Source organism: Tympanuchus pallidicinctus, unplaced genomic scaffold (genome assembly GCF_026119805.1).
Source record: "Tympanuchus pallidicinctus isolate F22 unplaced genomic scaffold, pur_lepc_1.0 scaffold41, whole genome shotgun sequence".
Classification (NCBI taxonomy): domain Eukaryota; kingdom Metazoa; phylum Chordata; class Aves; order Galliformes; family Phasianidae; genus Tympanuchus; species Tympanuchus pallidicinctus.
Window position 1 is genome coordinate 215,855 of NW_026294760.1, and position 19,683 is coordinate 235,537.

Consider the following 19,683-nt stretch of genomic DNA (forward strand, 5'->3'; position numbering starts at 1 on the left):
CTTGGTGCCAACGAGCCTGGAGCTGATTCAAACTCTTCTGGAGTGAAGACAGAGAGGAATGCTGCTTTGGGTCTTGTCTTGATTTAGTGAAACCAGTTTGTATTGGTGTTTACACAGAGCCTGCTCGAATAAACCTCCAGATTACCACCCGTGTTTATAAGGGTTTTGAATTGGTTTAAGGGATTCTGCTTTGCAACAGCAAATAAATAGGCAAGTGCTGGAGGAGAGCTCTATAGTCACTCAAACTGATTTCAGGTGTGCTGCTCCAGGAATTCAACATGGGGGGAGGGGGGTGGTTCCCAGACCAAATCCCCCAGATGTCCCTGTGAGCCTTTCAGCCCAGTTTAAGCATCCTATATTTGAGCTGGGACAGAAGCTCATTATGAATGCTCTTCTCAAAGCCCAGCAATAACCTGTTTTCTGTATTTTTGCAGCGCATGCACCACAAATGCGGGTGGAGTTGGGGTTAAGCAATGCCCACAGAGTGCCCTGAGCCCCCCAGGAGGCTCAGCATAGGATGTGGTGTCCATGAGTGCAGGGAAGGACAAATGTTTGTTTGTTTTATGGGGGGCATGCACTGAATTAACAGTTCACAGTTCCCCTTTGGGTGATCTCTGCTGTTAGCTCACCTCTGCTGAGGTCTGAGCACTCCTGAACTCTGTGCTGGAGCAGAGACAAGGGTTGAGTCACAGTGCACACAAAGAAACAGCCCTGCATCCTTCAGCCCCAACCCAAAACTCAGCACTCCATTTTGGAGCAAAGCAGCCCCATCCCAATGCAGTGCTGCTCCCCAGCCTGGTGCTCCCCAACAGCCCCCAATCCCAGCCACCCTGCTGCGTCGGGACCACGTCCTCCATCAGCTGCTCCCATCTCGTCTCTGCGAGGTGCTGAGCTGCACGAACCACAGCCCTGGCACCCCATAAAAGCAAGCAGAGAGACGCATGTGATCATTATGCAAAGGACTCGCTCCTTTATGGGATTTGGATTATGGTTTGTAACAGACAGAGCTTAACAGCAGAGCGCGTTTGGTTTTATGGGCGCCATAAAGACGAGCGGCCTCACAGCTGGGAGAGAGCAAAACAAACTGGGCAGAAGCAGCGGGAGGGCATTGCAGCCCAACAGCAGGGCAAGGGGTGCCAGGAAAACCCAAAACCAGGGATCCCAAAGCCAGGGTCCCAAAGCCAACGGTCCCAAAGCAAGGATCCCAAAGCAAGGATCTCAGAGCCAGGATCCCAAAGCCAAGAGTCATACCCAAAGCCCAGTGCTGCAGGAGCTCTGCAAGCATCGTGCCAAGAGGAGCACTCCCCAGGTGTCTGTAAGGCTGGGAGGCTGAGCAGGAGGGTGACACGGTGTCAGGCCTGGCTGCAAATCCCTTTTATTGTGATAATTGCCAATGCTCCCGCTGCTGTGAAAATCAAATTACGCGGTGCAGAGATAAGGGTCCGACCCACGCTGAGGGAGGAAGGGGTGGTGGGGTGCGGGTGCGTGGCAGCTGCTTATCACAGGGATGCAGAAAGGATGGAAAATACAAGCAGAGCAGCTGGGGGTGAGGTGACTTTTGCATTTCTTGTTGGGAATACGAAAAGGACCTGGGGATGATCGGTATCTCATTGCCACGCTCGAGCTCTTTTGCTCCCTCTAAGATAAACGTTACCCTCAGCCCTTCCTCAATCCCAGCCTTGGCCCTCCTCCCCTTGGCCTGGAAGAGGTTTGATAAATATTTAAGCAAAATGCTTCCAGCATGATGCGTGCTACGACACAGAGCCCTGAAACCACGACGCACGGGGATTGCACCGCGCCGCTCCGCTTGCACAGATGCCCTCTGCAGCCACTCCATCCTCAGCTGGGCTGATCATCGCTGCTTTGCCCTGGGAATTTTTAATTGAAACAGCCCCTTGGAAAAACAGCCCATATGTCTGCTGTTCCGGAGAGCAGCCGGCTGCTGGCAGGAGCTGCTCAGTGATACCCCATGGGAGAAGTCAGCTTCGTGAGCAGGGTTTGCAAACACAGCACTGCGCTGTGCCACACTGCTGCCTGGCGGCCCCGACCCCACCACAGCTGCTCTCATCCTCAGCCCCAGGAGAAAATGGCAAACAAACCTAAAAAGCACATCCCTTCTCGTTTTCTTCCCTCTGTCTCCTGGAGACGGCCCAGGCAGCCTTTGGTGCTTTTAGGATGGAGCAAAGGAGCATGGAGTTGTTCCCTCTTTACTCCCCTTTACTGCCTTTTTGTTCCCTTTTGCTCCCTTTGCTCCCATCCCCGATGCATGAGGTTGCACAGAACTCCACTCCTCACAAAGCCCTCAGCACAAGCAGAGCATCCTCTGATCAGAGGAAATCTGCTCAGGAAAGGCACAGGGAGCCCCAAAGCAGAACTCTGAGGGGTGATGTAACCACATTTTCCTCCTCAAAGCTCCAGGATGAATTATTTAGACATGCAAGCAGCAGCTCTGCTGAATTATTGAGGGGGATTTGGGTTTGGAGGCTGATGAAGCAGAAGCAAACGGAGCTGAGCTCTGTGCTGAATAGTCCCCAGAGGAAGCTGGGTCCTTTTTTTCTTATTATTCCCCCCATGCTCAGTACAAAATCCTAAGCACTAGAAACTTTGTTTGCTTTCAGAGCCCCTGCAGTGAAATGGTGCTAAAGAGGAATCCCTATTGCAAGAGACCTGGGCTGGGAAAGCAGGACCTGGCAGTGTGACCAGCACAGATCCTCAGATTAACACCACAGATCAATACTGAGAAGCCATGCAACAACATACCCATGTTTTGCAACATTGTCGGGCAGGGAGAAGCTGCTTTGTTTAACTGCAAAAGCAAACTTTGCTTTGAGGCTCTGGGGATGTGGTCTGGGCTTGTCTCTGTTTTAGCATCGAGCAAAAGAAGAAGCTGCTGAGAAATGGATGAGCTCTTATCATTAATTTTAATGGGAAAGGAACGGATGAATCCCAGAAGTGGGAGAGGAAATTTAAGGCTGTCTTTACGAGCTCAGCTGTGATACCATTTTCTCATGACCTTTGGTCTGTTTGTTACTGCTAAACTGCCTGGGAGCGAAACCCCTGAGCACAACGCAGTGGAATCAGGGTCTGAACGGGGCTGGGGTTGAAACTCAGCCTTCATCTCCCCTGATGAGAGCACTGCTGGGCTGGGAGAGCCGTGCTAAGCTCAGTGCTCAGCACAGCTGCCATTGGGAGTGCTGAGCGTGGTCCTTGCCCTCCCTGTGCTGCCCAGGTTGGGTTCCTGCACCGCTGCTCAAAAACCACAAGCTGAACACCATGAGGGTTCGGTTCCTTTTCCCATCCTTGCTTCCAGTATTGCTTCCTAGGTCTGTAGGGAGAAAAGCCATTAAATACACCTACTCCTTGATTTTAGTGCTGATCTTATTCTCTTGTAATTCCCTTAAATTGGCACAAGCTTTTTTTTATTATATTATACCTAATTTCAATGGATTTGTAAATAATCTGTTACCAAAAACAACAACAACAAAAACCAAACCCGCTTTATGATTACTGCTTATCTTTCAACCTAAAAAGGAAATAGGACTTGTGTTCACCCTACAAAATCACTTAGGGACTCAAGGCTGTGTAGGGGCAAGTATGCAGGAGGGTGAACAGCAGCATCTGCCCAAGCAATGGCTGGGAGTGCCAATGAGTGCTGCAATGATCCCTGCAATGATCCTTGCAATGATCCCTGCAATGAGCCCTGCAATGAGCCCTGCAATGATCCTTGCAATGATCTCTGCAATGATCCATGCAGTGATCCCTGCAATGAGTCCTGCAATGAGCCCTGCAATGAGTCCTGCAATGATCCATGCAATGAGCCCTGCAATGAGTCCTGCAATGATCCTTGCAATGAGTCCTGCAATGAGCCCTGCAATGAGTCCTGCTCCACGAGTGCCCTTTGCTGCTCTTCCCCAAGCTGCCTCATGCTGGGAAAGATTCCATGTGGCTGAGAGGTGAGGTGGCCCCACGAGTCAGACTCGTTTGAGGGGGTGAGGGCACAGCAGCTGGGACGAGTGCTGGCTTGTGCAGGACGGATGGGTCGGGGAGGGCAATTTACAGCCCAGGAGGAGCTGCAGCCAATGGGGCTGCCATGTCAGTGGGACAGCGAGGTGACACAGCATCCCTCCTCCAGGAGAAGGGCTGCACGCTGAGCTCCATCACTGCCCAATCTGCCCCAAGTCAGGACGATTCCTGAAAAGCTGCAGACACAACCGCTGCCCCATCTGGTACAGATAACTTCTTGGCTTCGCTGCCTTGTTTTGTTATGACTTACTGTAGAAACATGAAGCCCCATTCGCACAAAAATGAATCGTAATTCTTTTTTATGCCTTTTTCCCTTGACTGAAATCCTGTTAAATCATTCCTCTGCACTCACAGGAATACACTTTTCTTCTTCTCTTTCTTCTCCGTCTCCTTCTTCTTCCTCTCTCCAATTTCTCGCTCCTAAAATAGCAAATTCCAGCTGACTGCTTTCAAGGCAACGAGGCGCCTGCAGGATTGTGGGAGCATTGCTCAAATCAGCAGAGAAACTAACGAAGCTGCCAGGAAACAATATTAAAAAAAGACAGGGTTGGGGGGGGGGAGGGGGTGGATCTCATCTGCCATAAATCAAAGCGCTGCGGTCTGAGCGGAGCTGAGCCCTCATTGCTGTTCTGCTCCACCCCGTTGCTGCACCTCTCCAACACCTGAGCACGGGGCTGGGCTGGGGCAGAGCTCACCGCTCCGGTTTGCAGTGTTTGCAGCGTGTGAGCAGGGACTGAGCAAAGCTTGGCACGCAGCCTGGGCTGTCCTTGAGCTGTGCCAAAGGCAGCGCCAGGAGTCTGCTCCCATGGGATGCTGTGGGCAGATGGGAGCACAGTGCGCAACCGCTTTGGGACTGACTTCATCTCTGGCCATGAGGCTTTAGCAACGAGCTGGTTTGTTTTCTGTTGCCCCCAACCCATTTCTCGCGTTGACACAAGATTGGGGACCCACTTGTTGCTCCCTCATGCCATGCTGGAGCAGCCTTGCTCATTGCACACCTGGATGAGATGCAGCCACGCAGCTCCTGTGCGTGGGGCAAGTCCTGATGTGCTGCCAGTCAGTGTGTGCATTCCTGAGTGCTGTGTCAGCCTGAGGCACGGCCAGCAGGCAGAAAAGCTGCCCCAGGTGGGATGAGATGAGTGACCCAGGGAACAAGGAGGAAGCAAACAGACTACCCAGGGGAAGACGGAGAGGAGGGATGTGGGAATGTAACCAAGCCTGCAGCACAGCTCTGGCCACAGTGGAAGAAATCAGTGCTGGAAAAATCTTCAGGGAGGAGATTTAGCACAGCTGCTCAGATTTTTTTCTGTAGAGCATCCCTCCCCTCCATCCAGCGTGAAAGAGGAGTCAGGAGTTCTCAAGGGCCTGATTCCACAGTCTGCCCCATGGCACAGTAATTCCCAGCTCTCTGCCTGTGCTGACCTCAGCTTGCTGTGTTTGGGGCAGTTTCGCTGCCTGAAAGTCAGGTTGGGCACAGATCCCTGCCAGGCCCAGCACTGCAGGAGCCAGAGTGGCAGTGGTGTGCATATTGCAGAAGCTCAGCTCCTCACATCCTGCATTTATTTGCCTTTCCACTCAGTAAATGCATGCAGATGGGCATGTATGAACCTTTATGGAAGGGGTTGTTTGTAGAGCCAAAGCCACTTCACTGAGCATCGGGCTGAGCAAGGCAAGGCTGCTCTGCCACTGCTGGGCAGCTTGGCTGGCCCTGAGTCTGTTGGAGCTGGTGCAGATCTACAGGTACCGTGCCTCAGTTTCCCCTCCCAACTTTTAGGCAGCTCTGGCCACGGCCCCACAGCTCAGTTTCCTGTATCTGAGGATGGGGAATGTGGCTGGGGAATGGTGCGATCCAGGCCGAGAGAAAGCGGAGTCTGCCCTCCCAGCCGCTGCCCTGATGGAGGTAGAGCAGAGCTGCACGCCCCGCTGCCGGCTGCTGCTCGGAGGTCCAGGCTCTCCACGGTGCCAGGCGCTCAACCCGAGCACCTCTTGTCCTCCTTTAACCCCTTCCACGCTCCAAGACTGGGGAGCAAAGCAACCTATCCCTCCCCGAACACCCTGCGCCGGCCGTGGGGCGGGGGGAGGTGGGGGCACGGCCGGGACACAAAGGCCGGGGGATGCAGCGGGGCGGGCCGATGCGCGGGGCTCCGGGCTCCTCCTCCTCCTCCGCCGCCTCCGAGCGGGGATGCTGCTGCCGGGCACGCACCGGGAGCCCCGCGGAGCTCTGCGAGCTGCGGCCACCCGAGGTGGGAACCCATCGGGACCGGAGGCTGTGCGGGGGGACGGGGAGCCGTCGGGGGACGGGGAGCTCCGGGGAGGGAGGCGGAACGGAGCGGAGGGGTTTGCGGCGCGGGGGAAGCGGGCGGCCCCGCACGGCGGCGAGCATCGCTCCCAGCCGTGAGCTTCGGGGTTCGGGTACCCTCACGTCCGTGGGGTTTCCTGCGGGTGTCTCCGGCCCCGTAACGCGAGCGCGGCCCCGGTTGCGCGCACTCCTCCGCGGCTGCTGTGCTCGGCTCTGCCCCATCTCTTCCATCCGAAGAGTGGCAAACTTCAAGGAGAGGGGGAACCGTGCGTGCTCAGTACCTCGGGTCGGGCTGCTGCTGGCTGTACAGCCCTCGAGCTCTTTGGGAAACGTGCAGATGGAGGTCTATCTGCCTTCGGTTTGTTGTGAGCATCGAGCCGTGCTGGCGTCGGATATTATTTGCTGGGGGAACATGGGGAGAGCGTATGGGCGGCGTGGGTGCAGAGGGCTGCTGTGAGGGAGGCTGTGGTTTGTGCAGGTGCTGGGTTCTTCCGTGAGCGAGGGCTGATGGTGTCAGGATGCTGAGTGCGAGCCTGCAGCTGGGCACTGCCGGTCGCGTGTCAGCCTTTCCTTGTGCCGGTGCTGTCCTCTGTGTGTGTGTGTGCACGTAAATGCACGGGGGAGGTCACGGCTGAGCAGAGGATGCAGTGCTCTCAGATCCTGAAAAGCCAGCGATTCATCTCTGCCCTTAAAAACGGAGCTCAGGCACTCGTTGCTGTGGCTGTGGCAAGCTTGGGTCTTCCCTTCTCACCAGCTCCACAGAGCCTCACAGGGACAGCGTTCAGCCCCAGCGCTGCACTCCCATCTTCCCTGGGAGTTTGCACCTGGCTGTCTCCAAAGGGCAGGATACCCACAGGGACTCTCCTTCTCCAGGTTCAGGAGTATTTATCTGCTCATTGGTGCAACTCCCAGTGGGACCAACACGCATTTGTTGACCCAGGGATGCGGAGAAGCCCCAACCTGTACCTCCATCGCTGACCTCCCCCGGTCCCATCTGCATCACTGCTGCTGGGCACTCTGTTTGGTTTCCTGTTGTTCCCTTTGGCTGACCCCCCAGCAGTGCTGTGCCCCATGCTCCTCCTCACCACTGCACGCCAGTCTGAGGGCCTTTTTGTGCTGACAGATGAGCTGAGACCTGGGAACTCAGCACAGGGAGCAGCACCTGATCCATTTTCCTGAGGACACTCGTGTTCATGCAGCAGTTCCTATGGTTGTCCAGATTCTTCCAGAGAGCTTGTTTTCCTCCTTGAAAGCTGCAGCAAGTGCAACACGAGCAGGAAACAAAGTCTGTGCTATCAGTCTCACTGATAGCATCGCTCCAGACGCCAACGAACCTTCCTTTTGAAATAATCAGCACGAGAGCCTGCCTGGCTGCCTGCCCCCAGCCTACCCCGCCAGCTGCGCTCACGGCCATGGGCTCACACCTCCATCCAGCCCAGGACCCGCAGAGCCCCCCTTGCCATTAATCACCGGGGCCATTAATCAGCGGGACAAAGAATTACAAAAGCAAAAAACCATCGGCGCAAGCAATCAGCGGAGGGGGCAATTAATGGCAGCTGCAAAAGTGAGCTCGGGAGCACAATCGGGAGCTGCGGGGGATGCTCGTGGCTCCCACTGGGCTCTGTGTGCCCCCAGCTGTGCCTCTATTGACCCCTCCTCCCAGCACCGGGGCTGCTAAATCAGTCCTGAGCCGTTCCTACCACCCACCCCTTAGTCACTCTTCCTTGGCACTGCGGAGAGGTGGGAGGCGAATGAATTTGAGGCTCAGGGAAAGGAGATTTCAAGAAAAGGGATGGGTGTAAGGAACCAACAGGCAGAGCAGGCAGCCCATACAGACAAGGGCAGACCCAGCCCCAAGCAGAGGGACGTGGGAAAGGGACACCAGCAGATGCTGGGATGCAGGCTGGGGCATCCCAGAGCTTCTGTCCCATCTCGTCCCTCCTCACTCCCATGATATCGTTCACCCTCAATCACTGTTTTCCCCTCCTGAAAAGCCTTTATTTGCTGCAGGCAGGTACAGTCATGCTCAGCACACACTCAGGTGAGGCATCTGAGGCATTCAGGAGGTGGGCAGCCACCAAGCAGGCTCTGTGCAACCAGGAGCAGAGGGCTGGAGCAGCTCCCCACCTCTTTTGGGACCATTCAAAAACCCATCTCCATCTGCAGCAGTGAGCGCTCCCTGTTCCCCCCCCAGCACCTCAAAGTGTTGTGTGGATAAGTGTGACAATAGCACTGCTGCAACAAACTGCTGCTAAAGCCCCTGAATGCTGCGTGTACTGATAAATAGTTCTGCTGGAGGTGCTGAAACCCCTCTGCCCAATTCACCATTGCAGTCTGGGGGCTGTGAGCTGCTGCAGGGCTGCAGGCAGGCGGCAGTGGGCAGGAGCAACGCGGGTGGTTGGGGCTGAGTTAAAAATAGCAGGGAATGCATGAAGGTTTGGCACGTGGGTCACAGAGGATTTCCTGCAGGGGCTGTTTGCCAGCAATGGGTGTTAAGAAAAGGGCCCCCTAGAGCAGGAAGGCTCAGTGGGTTGGTTGTGGAAGTGCTGGGTGTGTGCACGCGTGGCCATTGCTTTGTTAGGGAGGGGAAAAAAACAGGAGCAAGGGGCACTCTGTTACACAGGCAGGGTTGGGATGCTGTACTTGCAGCACCCTGCAGCTGGGAGCTCTGGGCAGCAGCGCTGTGTTCAGATCTTCCTCTTCCTCCTTCAAAGTTCTCCTCTTGAGCTAAAAGCAATCTCTGGTATCCTATTGCAAGGCCTCTCCAAGGCAGCTCCTTCCAGCAGAGGGTAGCAATGCATGAGCATGCTGCCCTACTTGGGATAAAGGGGTTCTTAATTATTTGTTAGGGATTCTCTCCTTTGGAGCAAGCATCTCCCTCCCGCTGCACAGCGGCATTTTGTTGAGGTTTCCTGCATGCAAAAGGGAGAAATGCATCCACTTCCAATCCTGCAGAAGCAAAGAGAATGGTGTCAGAGGGAAAGTTGGAAGGTGTATCTCAATATTTCATTGCCTTTCAGCAAAACATCAGCCATAACAGCAGCAAAAGGCAGAGCTGTACCACAGGAGTGCCCCTCTGAAATGCAAGCGGCTGTGTTTATTTTTTTTAACAATTAAACGCCATCTCCATCAGCCACTTGTGGATGATCTTATTTAAAGGTTAATTGAATATTCCTTGCAACTTTGATGTGCATTTCTCTTTGGAGAGAGCTGCTCCATTTGGCAGCCAGGCATTAAAAGGGTGGAATGCGCAATGGGCCAATTTGGGAAAAAAAAGAGGAGGAGGGAAATAGGAAGCGAGAAATGAATTTGCCTTTTCTTTTCCCTTCTGTGGCTGCTGCACTGAAGCAGTTGAGCAGGGCAGGGATGGGGGAATGTAATGCTCTGGAAAGCAAAAGGAGCTGAAGGAGATGAGCAGGCAGAGGCAGCACAGCAGATGCTCTGCACGGCAGGGACGGAGCCTGGCTTGTTGTCAGCAGGCAGAAGTTGCCTTTTCTCAGCTCCCTGTTGGCTGAGCACTGCGTGGGGTACAAAAATACCCAGAATGAGAGAAATCACAGCACAACTGGTACTGCAGACAGGGAAGGATGGTGCAGAAGGAGTGCGTGCCTTTGCTCTGGAGCTTGGGTGCTGGGAAGGTGATGTGGGCTTAACACAGAGAGCCTGGGTTTTGGTGGCAGACATGAAGTCCTGCCTTAAAAAAATTCTTTCCCTGATACTCAGCCTTCTTGCTAAGCTCAAGGGTTGAGAGTGCTCAGCTATCCAGGTCAGTTATTTCCCCTCCCAGCACTTAGCAGAGCACTCAGAGTATGTGGATTTGCTTTTGTAGCCCCAAAAGGTGCTCAAAGCCCATGGGAGGGGAAGGGGCAGCAGCATGGAGGCAATGAGGGCTCCTGGCTGCTCCTGTGCCTGCTGAAGGGGGGGAGGCAAGAAGAGCACTGCAGATGGAGCCTGGTCTCCATGGCAGCCCGCAGCTCCAGTTCTAAATTTTTCCCTGTCCATGGAGAGGATGCTTCTCCTCTGAGTGCTCTGGGGGGGGTGGGGGAGCTGCAGCAAAAAGAGCCTCAGTTTGGGTTGTTTTGGGGTTGTTTTTTTTTTTTTTGGCAGTTTGAGGGAATGGGAGAAACCCTTGGTGCTCCCACTTTGGCAGAACCCAGTGGGCAACAGACACCCCATCACTCATTCATGCTGTACCCACAATTGGGGGGGCAGAGGAAGATGCACGCAAAGCCCATGGAACGGAAAGCCTGGAGGAGCCGTATTTAGGGCACATCTCTGGTTACGTGAAGCTTTTGCTATTTCTGGCTGCATCCTTTGCATCAATGAGATCCTGGAAAAAGCTCACGGAAGACGTGTGGGACAGGCACTCTCTGCTGAGCTGTGGGGATGGAAGGACAGCATTCTGCACATCCCAACCAACGCTCAGGGGCACCTGCCAGGCGAGGCAGCCCCTTGCCAGCCCCCTTTTTTTGGGTGCCCACCCCCTCCTCCATTCTCACACCCTGACAGATTGTGTTTTACAGGGTCGGAAATAGATGCGCGAGAAGGGGCCTCGCAGATCCCAAGTGAAAGCCATGCTCAGCTGTCACCCACCCCAGCACCAGCTGCCGGCCCCAGACGGTTCCCAAAATAAGCAGCCCACAGCTCCCAGCCACGGCGCGGCCGCTTCCCACCTGCCAACCCCGTAGGGCCCTCTCAACTCCCATCCAGGGGGTGCAAAATCCCCACCTCACAGCTCAATAGAAGAATCCTGGGTGCCACCAGACCTGAGCATTTCTGCGTTCCCAATTAGCAGGGCTTTAATTGCAGCATTCGTTGCTTGTTAGCAGGAAAAGCCAGATGCTCTTAGGAGTGAAGCGAGCTGAAAGGATCTTTCTCCCCACCCAAGGAATATTTAAGTATGTCTCATACAAACATTTCCTTTGTGCTGGGAACATGACTGTGGGGACATGTGGGTGCTGCTTGGCTGCTGATTCACCAACAAGTGCCAGGGTCCATCCATTATGGGAGCGGGGCAGAGCTGGAGCAGCTCAGGGAGCTCCTTTGTGGCACAGCTGGGGTTCTTTGTGCACGGCCAGGTGAAGGCTGGGAGATGGTCCTTCACCATGAGCTCACGTAGCAGTGCTACAGGGCAGTGCATCCCTGAGCTGGGGAGCTCTGAGTGCAGTAGTTCAGGGCAGTCCCTTTGGGAGCCCTCTCCTTTGGGCACCTTCTTTGGGCACCATTTCCTATGGGAACCAGCCCCTTGGGCACCAACATCCTTGCATACCATAAATCAGAGCCTTTCCTGAGCCTAACTGCTTGCTGCAGCCATCCAGCACCAAGTTTGTCTTGCTCTTAAGTCCCTTGGGCTAGAGAGACAAATCTGTCACTTCTGTAGCCCACACACCTGCCTGTGCTATTAGCGTAGGCAAACTGTCCAGTAAGCATTAGCTGCAGAGAAAGCACAAGGCTCTGCAGGAATGCAGACACTTGAAGTCCAGGCTCTGCTGACTTGTATTTCTGCAGGTTGTGCAATCGTCCCCAGCAGTGCAGGAGCCTCTCCCTGCCTCCAGCAGGGTTTCTGCTCAGAGAAACGCAGCGGCTTCCCCACATAGGGATCAGACAGAGTGAGAGGAGGCATTGCGCAGCGGGTGTTGAGTCAATATCCTCTGCAGCTCGCTCTGCCAATATGATTCATTGTTAATTCAAGAAATTCCTCTCACCCTAGTACTGGGTTCCCTAATCGTGGCTTAATCCAGGTGCCTCAATGCCACCTACATCATCACACCAACGCCCATTAAGGCCACTTTCGGGCTCACCCTAGGTCAGGACCAGGCTGCACGCTACACAGGTACCTGCAGCTCCTTCTGCTCTTCCCAGTGCTGATGCTGAATTCTGCAGCAGAAATAAAGAGCACCTGAGACATTCTGCAGGACCTGGGTGCAAGGAAGCAGCACTCGGTGCTGCCAACGAGCTCCAAAGCGGGTCTGGATTTCTTTGTAGTTGCTCGATGCAACAAATCTTCACCTCCAGGAGCCCAGCTGCCAGGGGACACTGGCACAGCACATGCTACGGCTGCCACTCTGGCACTGAGCCCACCAAACCCTCTGCCAAAGGCATTGCTGGCTCCTCTAACAAGCACCAGCCAGGGGGTGTGAATTCTCCCAGTGTTCATTGAAACAACATTAAGTGTGATGGACTCCTGGGCTATTAGAGTGGATGTAACATGTAATTGAGGCTGGTTATTCTTCATCTGGAGTGTCCCCCTTCACTAATGGCAAATCAGGGCAGAACACATGGTGCGCGCTTTGTGAGCCCCGCTGCAATTCACTCGCTGCCTCCGATCAAAATGATCCCAATGAATGTCAATGAATGAGCAGGGGGACAATGAATTAGAGTGAATGAAAGCCTTGTCGTGGGGCCCTTTGCCAGCACCGAGCCACAATGCAGCATCACAAGGACAGCGGCTGCCTGGGCTGTGTTGAGTTCATTCCCATTAGCGCGATGAGGGTGAGGATCACGGGGTGGGGGCAAGGTCGGTGCTGCTGATGGGGCTCTCCAGGCCTTATAGCTGCCATTTCCATGGGGACCAATGTAAAGGGGTTGGAGGAGCTGGGCACGGGGAGTTGGGTTAGGCATAGGCATGGATATGCTCACCCCATGGATGCTCACACATGGTCTGTCCAGCTTCCTGGTTTGGTGTTTGCTAGCATTGAGGATGTGAGGTCAGCACTTTGCTGACACTGAAATCCAAACCATTCAATCCCAGTTTTGGTTCCAGATCTCAATCCCAGCCCAGTGAGACTGCTGCTCACTAAGTTTTGGATTGAGCCGCCTCTTCATGAAGTCGTTAATCAGATGCTCCAGGCAGCACGTGCATTGCTTTTCACCATAGAAATGCCCACGTTTCCCCCCCCTGGGGCCACGTTCTGAGTGTCTCAAAGACCCAAATCATTGATCACAGAATCACAGAATCACAGAATCACCTGGGTTGGAAGGGACCTCAAGGATCATGTAGTTCCAACCCCCCTGCCTAGCAGGGCCACCAAACACACACATTCAGATCAGGTTGCCCAGGACCCCGTCCAACCTGGCCTTGAACACGTCCAAGGACGGGGCATCAAAACATGGGCACATCACCTGGCAGTGATCGACAGAAAGAGGAAAGATGCTGCTCCCAGATCCAGGCTCTTGGCAGCTGCTGCTTCTGTTCCTGTGCTATCCGTGCACCTCCCAACTAACACCCAAATGTGTGGGCGCATCTGCACAGAAATGATGAATAATAATGTGAGAGGGAAAAAGAGTGGGCGAGAGGGTGCAGGGGAGAAGGAAAAGCTCAGATACTGGAGGGGAAGAACAGGATCAGCAGGGAAGGAGCGATGCTGCGAAACCTGGAAAGGAACGAAGGCTCTCACTAAGGTGAGAGAAAGCAACTGCCCGTGAAAGCTTTGCAGGGAAGAGGGAAAGGCTTCAAAGAAGCCGTGCTGCCAGGAGATAAGATTAAATTCCTGCAATCTGCAGGGAGAGCTGCCCTCCTGCGCGTGATAGCAGGGCAGGCATGATTGGATTTTGGAAGGAATGTGGCATGCCATTCATTTTTTCCCCTCTTTCTGCAAAAAATAAGAGCGGGTCCAACCTCAATTCATCCTATCTGGGCAGCCTGCACTGCTCACAGCACTACAAGCCCCTGCACGCAGCACTGCAGTTGCTGAGCACTGCATGGGATGTGCATGGTCCCCTGTAGGGCAATCCCCTGGCTCTGAGCATCACCCCGACCTTCACACTGCTGTGCTCCCATCCCGCTGCTTGCAGAGCCTTTTCCTTCCTGCTCACACTGTGTGCTGAATGCCAACACCTCCACAGCTTTCAAATTAAACCTACAGGGAAGGGGAAGAAAAAAGCCGTGCCTGACCCTCCTAGGCATGCGTGGGTTGGATGGAAACACCTCCTGCCAAGAGGCTGGAAAGTCCCAGCGCTCCCTCCCCAGCTGCAGGCACCCACAAATCCATGCAGATGCACACACAGTGCTGTTATCCCGTTCCCTGCAGCAATATTTCCTCCACCGTTGTGCCTCTCACCCTGTAAAAATGAATGAACCCAAACTCATGGATTACTTCCAGTGCATCAGCATCCAGACGGGCTGCTGGCTCACTTCTCTTAATCTCCCCAAAAATGGATTTAGGGATTAAAGCGGATCTTCTGTCTTGCTGGGACTTTGGTTTGACACTTAATCAATGCGAGTCCTCGGGGCACAGAGGAAAAGCAAAGAAATCAAGCTGAGGGATGGGCACAGGCTGCAGCTATCGAGCTCAGGGTGCAGAGGGGCCGGACAGAAAGCAGAACATGACAAAACATGGGGTTAACATCAGAGCAGCTCCTACCAGGAAGGCAGTGAGGGTGCCCCAGTGATCTGTGCTCTGGGCACCCCAGAGCAAAGCCAAACTATGCAGCACCCACAGCACCAAGCAGGGAAGCGTGCAGCAGGTTGCATGCAGCAGGTTGCATGCAGAGCAGAGCATGCTGCTTCCAATTGCTCACGCTCCCCAAGTGATTCAGCCATCAAACAATTCCTCTTTCTCTGACATCTCGCTGTGCAACCCAAATTTAGCTCACTTTGGTTATGCTCTCATACCCGCCCACCAGCAGCTTGTCCCCCTTCTCCCCTCCTCACCCTTTAATTACCCCATGGAAGGCACATCTCCATGATCACCCAAGCATTGCGAGGGCCCCCAGGAGTCAGGATTCGATCCTTTTTTGCTTTTTTCCCCCTTAGCAAAGAGAATTAATGCTCTGCATACCTCTGAACGCCAATCACAATGCTCAGCACACACACAATGCCTCTCCTCTTCTTAAGTGCTGCACCGACATTAAGCAACATTAAGCGTAATTAAGCCTCGCAGCATCCCTTTTCAGGTGGGTTAAGAGGAGCACTGAAAATTGAACAGGAATCGGGGAGAACAGGGCGATGAAGCACCCTCACGTGCGGGGGATGCCCTTTGCGTGACCCTTTCCATGCTGTCAGTGTTACACCTCCAGGAGCAGCTCCCAGCGCTGGGTGCAGACTGCATCCCACCTCCACCCTGCGATGCTCACTCTGCTCTTTGCCTCCCGTAGGATTGCAGCTCCCGGGCACAGCGAGGGCTCTGCTATGATCACAGCCAGCTTGCCACCTGCCCGGCAGCAGCATGGGCAGTGTCAGTAGTCTCATCTCTGGCCACAGCTTTCACAGCAAGCACTGCCGTGCCTCGCAGTACAAGCTCCGTAAGTCGTCCCATCTGAAGAAGCTCAACAGGTACTCGGACGGGCTGCTCCGCTTCGGCTTCTCCCAGGAATCCGGACACAAATCGGGTTCCAAAAGCAGCAAGAATGAGGATTTCTTTTACATCAAAGTCAGCCAGAAGGCACCCGGTCCCCACCGCACGGACTACACCGCGCTGGGCAGCTCGGAGCTGGGCCAGGCTGGGAGCAGCGGGATGGACTTTGGGACACCCACACCGCAGAAGCTGATGCCTTTCCCCAGCCAGCTGGAAGTGGTGAGGAGGGGAGACGGGGCCCCCTTCCCTGCCCTATGGGGTGCTTGGGGTGGTCACCTTTGGGGTTTATGGCAGGGCTTTGGGGGGGCAGAAGGGATGGGGGTGGGTTTATGCTGATGGGCTCTGCTCTTCCCCCAGGGTGTGGAGAAACCCACGGCACGACCCACCGCCTTCAAGCCAGTACTGCCCCGCTCCAGTGCCGTCCTCCACTCAACCCCAGAGAATGGAGCTCACCTCCCCACACAGCTTCACCCCTTGGACAAAGGCAAGGAGCAGGAGCTGAAGCCAGCGCTGTGCTCAGGAGGGCTGTCTGACTCAGGCAGGAACTCCATGTCCAGCCTGCCCACCCACAGCACCAGCAGCAGCTATCAGCTGGACCCCATCGTCACTCCCGTGGGGCCCATCAGCCGCTTCGGGGGCTCTGCACACAACATCATGCAGTGTGCCATCATCCAGGACAGCAACATGATGAGCCTCAAGGCCATGTCCTTCTCCGACGGTGGCAACAAGATCCTCAACCCCAGCAAAGCCCCCCAGCACCGCGCCGCCGAGAAGACTGCGTGCATCCGCTCGCCCATCTCCACAGATGAGTCCACCATCCAGGAGCTGGAGCAGAAGCTGCTGGAGAGGGAGGGAGAGCTGCAGGAGCTACAGCTGAGCTTCGAGGAGAAGGAAGCCAGCTCCTGCCAGGTGTATGAGGAGAAGCAGCGGCGCTGCAAGGAGGAGCTGGAGGGGCTCAAGCAGAAGTGCAACAGCAAGCTGAAGCAGAGCTCGCAGAAAACCCAGCGCACGCAGCAGGTCCTCCAGCTTCAGGTGTTCCAGCTGCAGCAGGAGAAGCAGCAGCTGAGGGAAGAGCTGGAGAACCTCATGAAGGAGCAAAATTTGCTGGAGACCAAGCTGAGGTCCTACGAGAAGGAGAAGACCAGCTTTGCACCAGCGCTGGAAGAGACCCAATGGGAGGTAAGGCCCAGGGGCACAGAGCTGTGGTGCAAAGGTGTGCATGGGAAGGGTGGCAGCAAACCCTGCAGCTCTTCTCCATTAGTATCCACACCATTAGCAGCCCCTCTGGTGCTGGATGTAGTAGCTGGCAATCAGGCCTTGGCAGGGGTCAGAACCTGATGGTCTTTGAGATCCATTCCAAACCAACCATTCAATGATTGTGTGATAATCTCAGTGTGACTAGAGCCCTAATGTGAGAGCTGTCTTCCCCCAGGTGTGCCAGAAGTCAGGGGAGATCTCCCTGCTGAAGCAGCAGCTGAAGGAGTCCCAGACCGAGCTCACCACCAAGACCACTGAGATTCTCAGCCTGAAGGCACAGCTGAAGGATGTGAGGGCCAAGATGGAAGGGCTGGAGATGAAGACCCAGGACCTGGAGGGCTCCCTGCGCACCAAAGCCATGGAGCTGGAGGTGTGTGAGAATGAGCTGCAGCGCAAGAAGAACGAGTCCGAGCTGCTGAGGGAGAAGGTCAACCTGTTGGAGCAGGAGATAGTGGAGCTGCGGGCAGAGATGGCCATGCTCCGGGCGCAGCTGAGCGATGCCACCCGGCCCAGTGAGGTGCAGGCATTGCAAGGTGAGGTGGAGAGGCTGCGGGCTGAGCTGCAAGCTGAACGGGACAGCAACGAGCAGATGAGCTCCAGCTTCCAGCAGGAGCGGCAGACGTGGAGGGAGGAAAAGGAGAAGGTGATCCATTACCAGAAGCAGTTGCAGCAGAGCTACCTGCACATGTACAAGAGGAACCAGAACCTGGAGAAGATGCTGCAGCAGCTCGCGGCGGGGGAGGATGGCAAGGAGCCCATTGAGCTGGACATCCCCGGCGCTGACGTGCCCTACGAGGACATCATAGCCACTGAGATCTGACCCCACTCCTCTTCCTTGTACTGTTTGATGAGCCATGTATTTATTCAGAGGAGCCAGCGTCCGGCCAGCTCCTCACTGCTGCCTGTTGTGTTCGAGGCCAACAAGCCACTCGTGCCAATGGTGACGTCCTGCAGCCCCTCCCTCTCCCCCTGACCCTTATAAGACCGGCAATGAGGGCAAACAGGGAATGGGACTTGGGCAAATGCTCGGTAGTGGGATGATGCCCTTGGCCCCAGCTTCCTGCTACAGCCTGGACAGGGTATAGAGCTGCTCTCCCCCGTTATTTATGGACCCCACATGACCCACTCCGGCCCTCCAGCTCCTGCAGTGCCTCGGGGAGGACCCTGCACACATGCACTACTTCACACCCATGGGAGCAACCTTCAGTGCGCAGGGATGGTGCCTTCCAGCTCCAGGGAGCAGAGGTTGGGATGACCCAGACATCAGGAGGGGATATCTATTTTATACAGAAAATCCAGAGTTAACGCTTCCTGCCTCCTCCCTGTCTTTTTAGAATCACAGAAACCAAAAATGCATTTTTTTTCCCCCTTCTCCCATCACAGCAGTCACACAGCCCCAGCCTGAGTCCCCAGCCCATTACCAGCACCCACGTATCACCACTCGCTGCTGGCCATACATCCTTCCTCCCACCACCGTGAGCAGGATGAGCTCCTCCCTGCCACGAAGCACGGGGGCACTCCTAGCACAACCCAACACCCCTCACCCACAGATGTGACCCACAGAAACCAGTCTGTGCCTTCTGCACTGCTCAGCAACCACCACGTCCCCACCGAGCCCACGGCTGAGTCCCGAGGTTGCAGATCAAGGACCCTCACCCAAGCCAGAGCCCCTCTCCCATGGGCTCCCCACCACAGGAGCAGAGCTCAGCACCCCCCAACCCCACTCCTGCCCCCACCATCCCAACCCCTCATCCCCAGCACTCAATGCTGTATGATGTGATCGCCCAGAGGTGCCCACTGCTGCCTTTGCACAATGCTGTGTGTGACCGTGAGCATTGCAGGTGTGTGAGATGTGTGAGCTGGCAACCGGCCGGCCACAGCCTGTACAGATAATTATTATTTTTCTGCAGGTTATATTTGTTTGTTTGTATTATTTGTTGGTTCTTTTTTTTTTTTGATGTTATCTCCAGTGACTGATGTAAACTACTGGTTAATTTTATGGTTTTATTTATAAATAATTTTTTTCAAACTCATCTCTGTGCTCTGCAGGGGTCTCCAGGCAGCGGTCAGAGCATTTCCACCACATCCCTAGATAGCACATCATCCACCAACCAGTAAGAGTCATTCATCTCAGCATCACCAAGGTCCCTTCTGAGCCATCCTCCCACACAGCTCTGCTCACCTCCAGCCCTTTGCTAGGTGGGCTGCCCTGTGCTCTGCTTAGCTGGGATAACTCATGCACAGAAAAGCAGCAACTTGCTGCAAGCATGGAAAGGAGAAGACAAAACCCCTGTGCTCTGCAACGGGTTGGTTTTCATTTCCAGAGCAGCCTCTCTGTGAAAACAGGTAGAGATCACAGAATGGCCAGGGTTGGAAGGGACCTCAAGGATTGATCATGAATCTCCAACCGCATACACGCAGGGCCACCAACCTCCACATTTAATAGCAGACCAGGCTGCCCAGGGCCCCATCCAACCTGGCCCTGAACACCTCCAGGGATGGATGGGGCATCCGCAGCCTCTCGAGGCAGTCTGTTCCAACACCTCATCTCTCTCTCTGTAAAGAGCTTAGAAGTGATACAGGGCACACAGCCCAGTCAAAGTCAAGGGAGTGTTTTGACTGTAATACATTGTTTTCCCCTTCCAACTGGGAGGAGGAAATAACATCACAGAAAGCTGGGGGCATCCTCTGCTACATTGAGGAGCAGTGAGCCCTGGTGACACTGGTGGTAAGCAACACAGCACCGGTGTGTGCTGGGGACAAAGCAGCAGCAATGGTTCCGTGCAGGACTGCAGGTTGCTGTGGGGT

The 19,683-nt window shown here is 54.8% G+C and overlaps 1 protein-coding gene across 1 annotated transcript; it reads left to right on the forward strand.

The window, feature by feature from the left end:
* The first annotated feature begins 6,158 nt into the window (after window positions 1-6,158).
* On the forward strand, window positions 6,159-18,908 carry LZTS1 (leucine zipper tumor suppressor 1). The gene is made up of 4 exons (XM_052701827.1): window positions 6,159-6,266; window positions 15,419-15,837; window positions 15,976-16,797; window positions 17,051-18,908. Exons 2-4 carry the CDS (start codon window positions 15,490-15,492, stop codon window positions 17,693-17,695), a joined length of 1,815 nt encoding a protein of 604 aa, XP_052557787.1. The 5' UTR covers window positions 6,159-6,266; window positions 15,419-15,489; the 3' UTR covers window positions 17,696-18,908.
* Window positions 18,909-19,683: the final 775 nt, after the last annotated feature.

Excerpts from the sequence above, each read along its gene's own strand:
- LZTS1 (XM_052701827.1), top strand. The coding sequence starts at position 15,490 with ATGGGCAGTGTCAGTAGTCTCATCTCTGGCCACAGCTTTCACAGCAAG. Across the intron at positions 15,838-15,975 it reads TCCCCAGCCAGCTGGAAGTG|GGTGTGGAGAAACCCACGGC; the intron begins GTGAGGAGGGGA and ends CTCTTCCCCCAG. Across the intron at positions 16,798-17,050 it reads TGGAAGAGACCCAATGGGAG|GTGTGCCAGAAGTCAGGGGA; the intron begins GTAAGGCCCAGG and ends GTCTTCCCCCAG.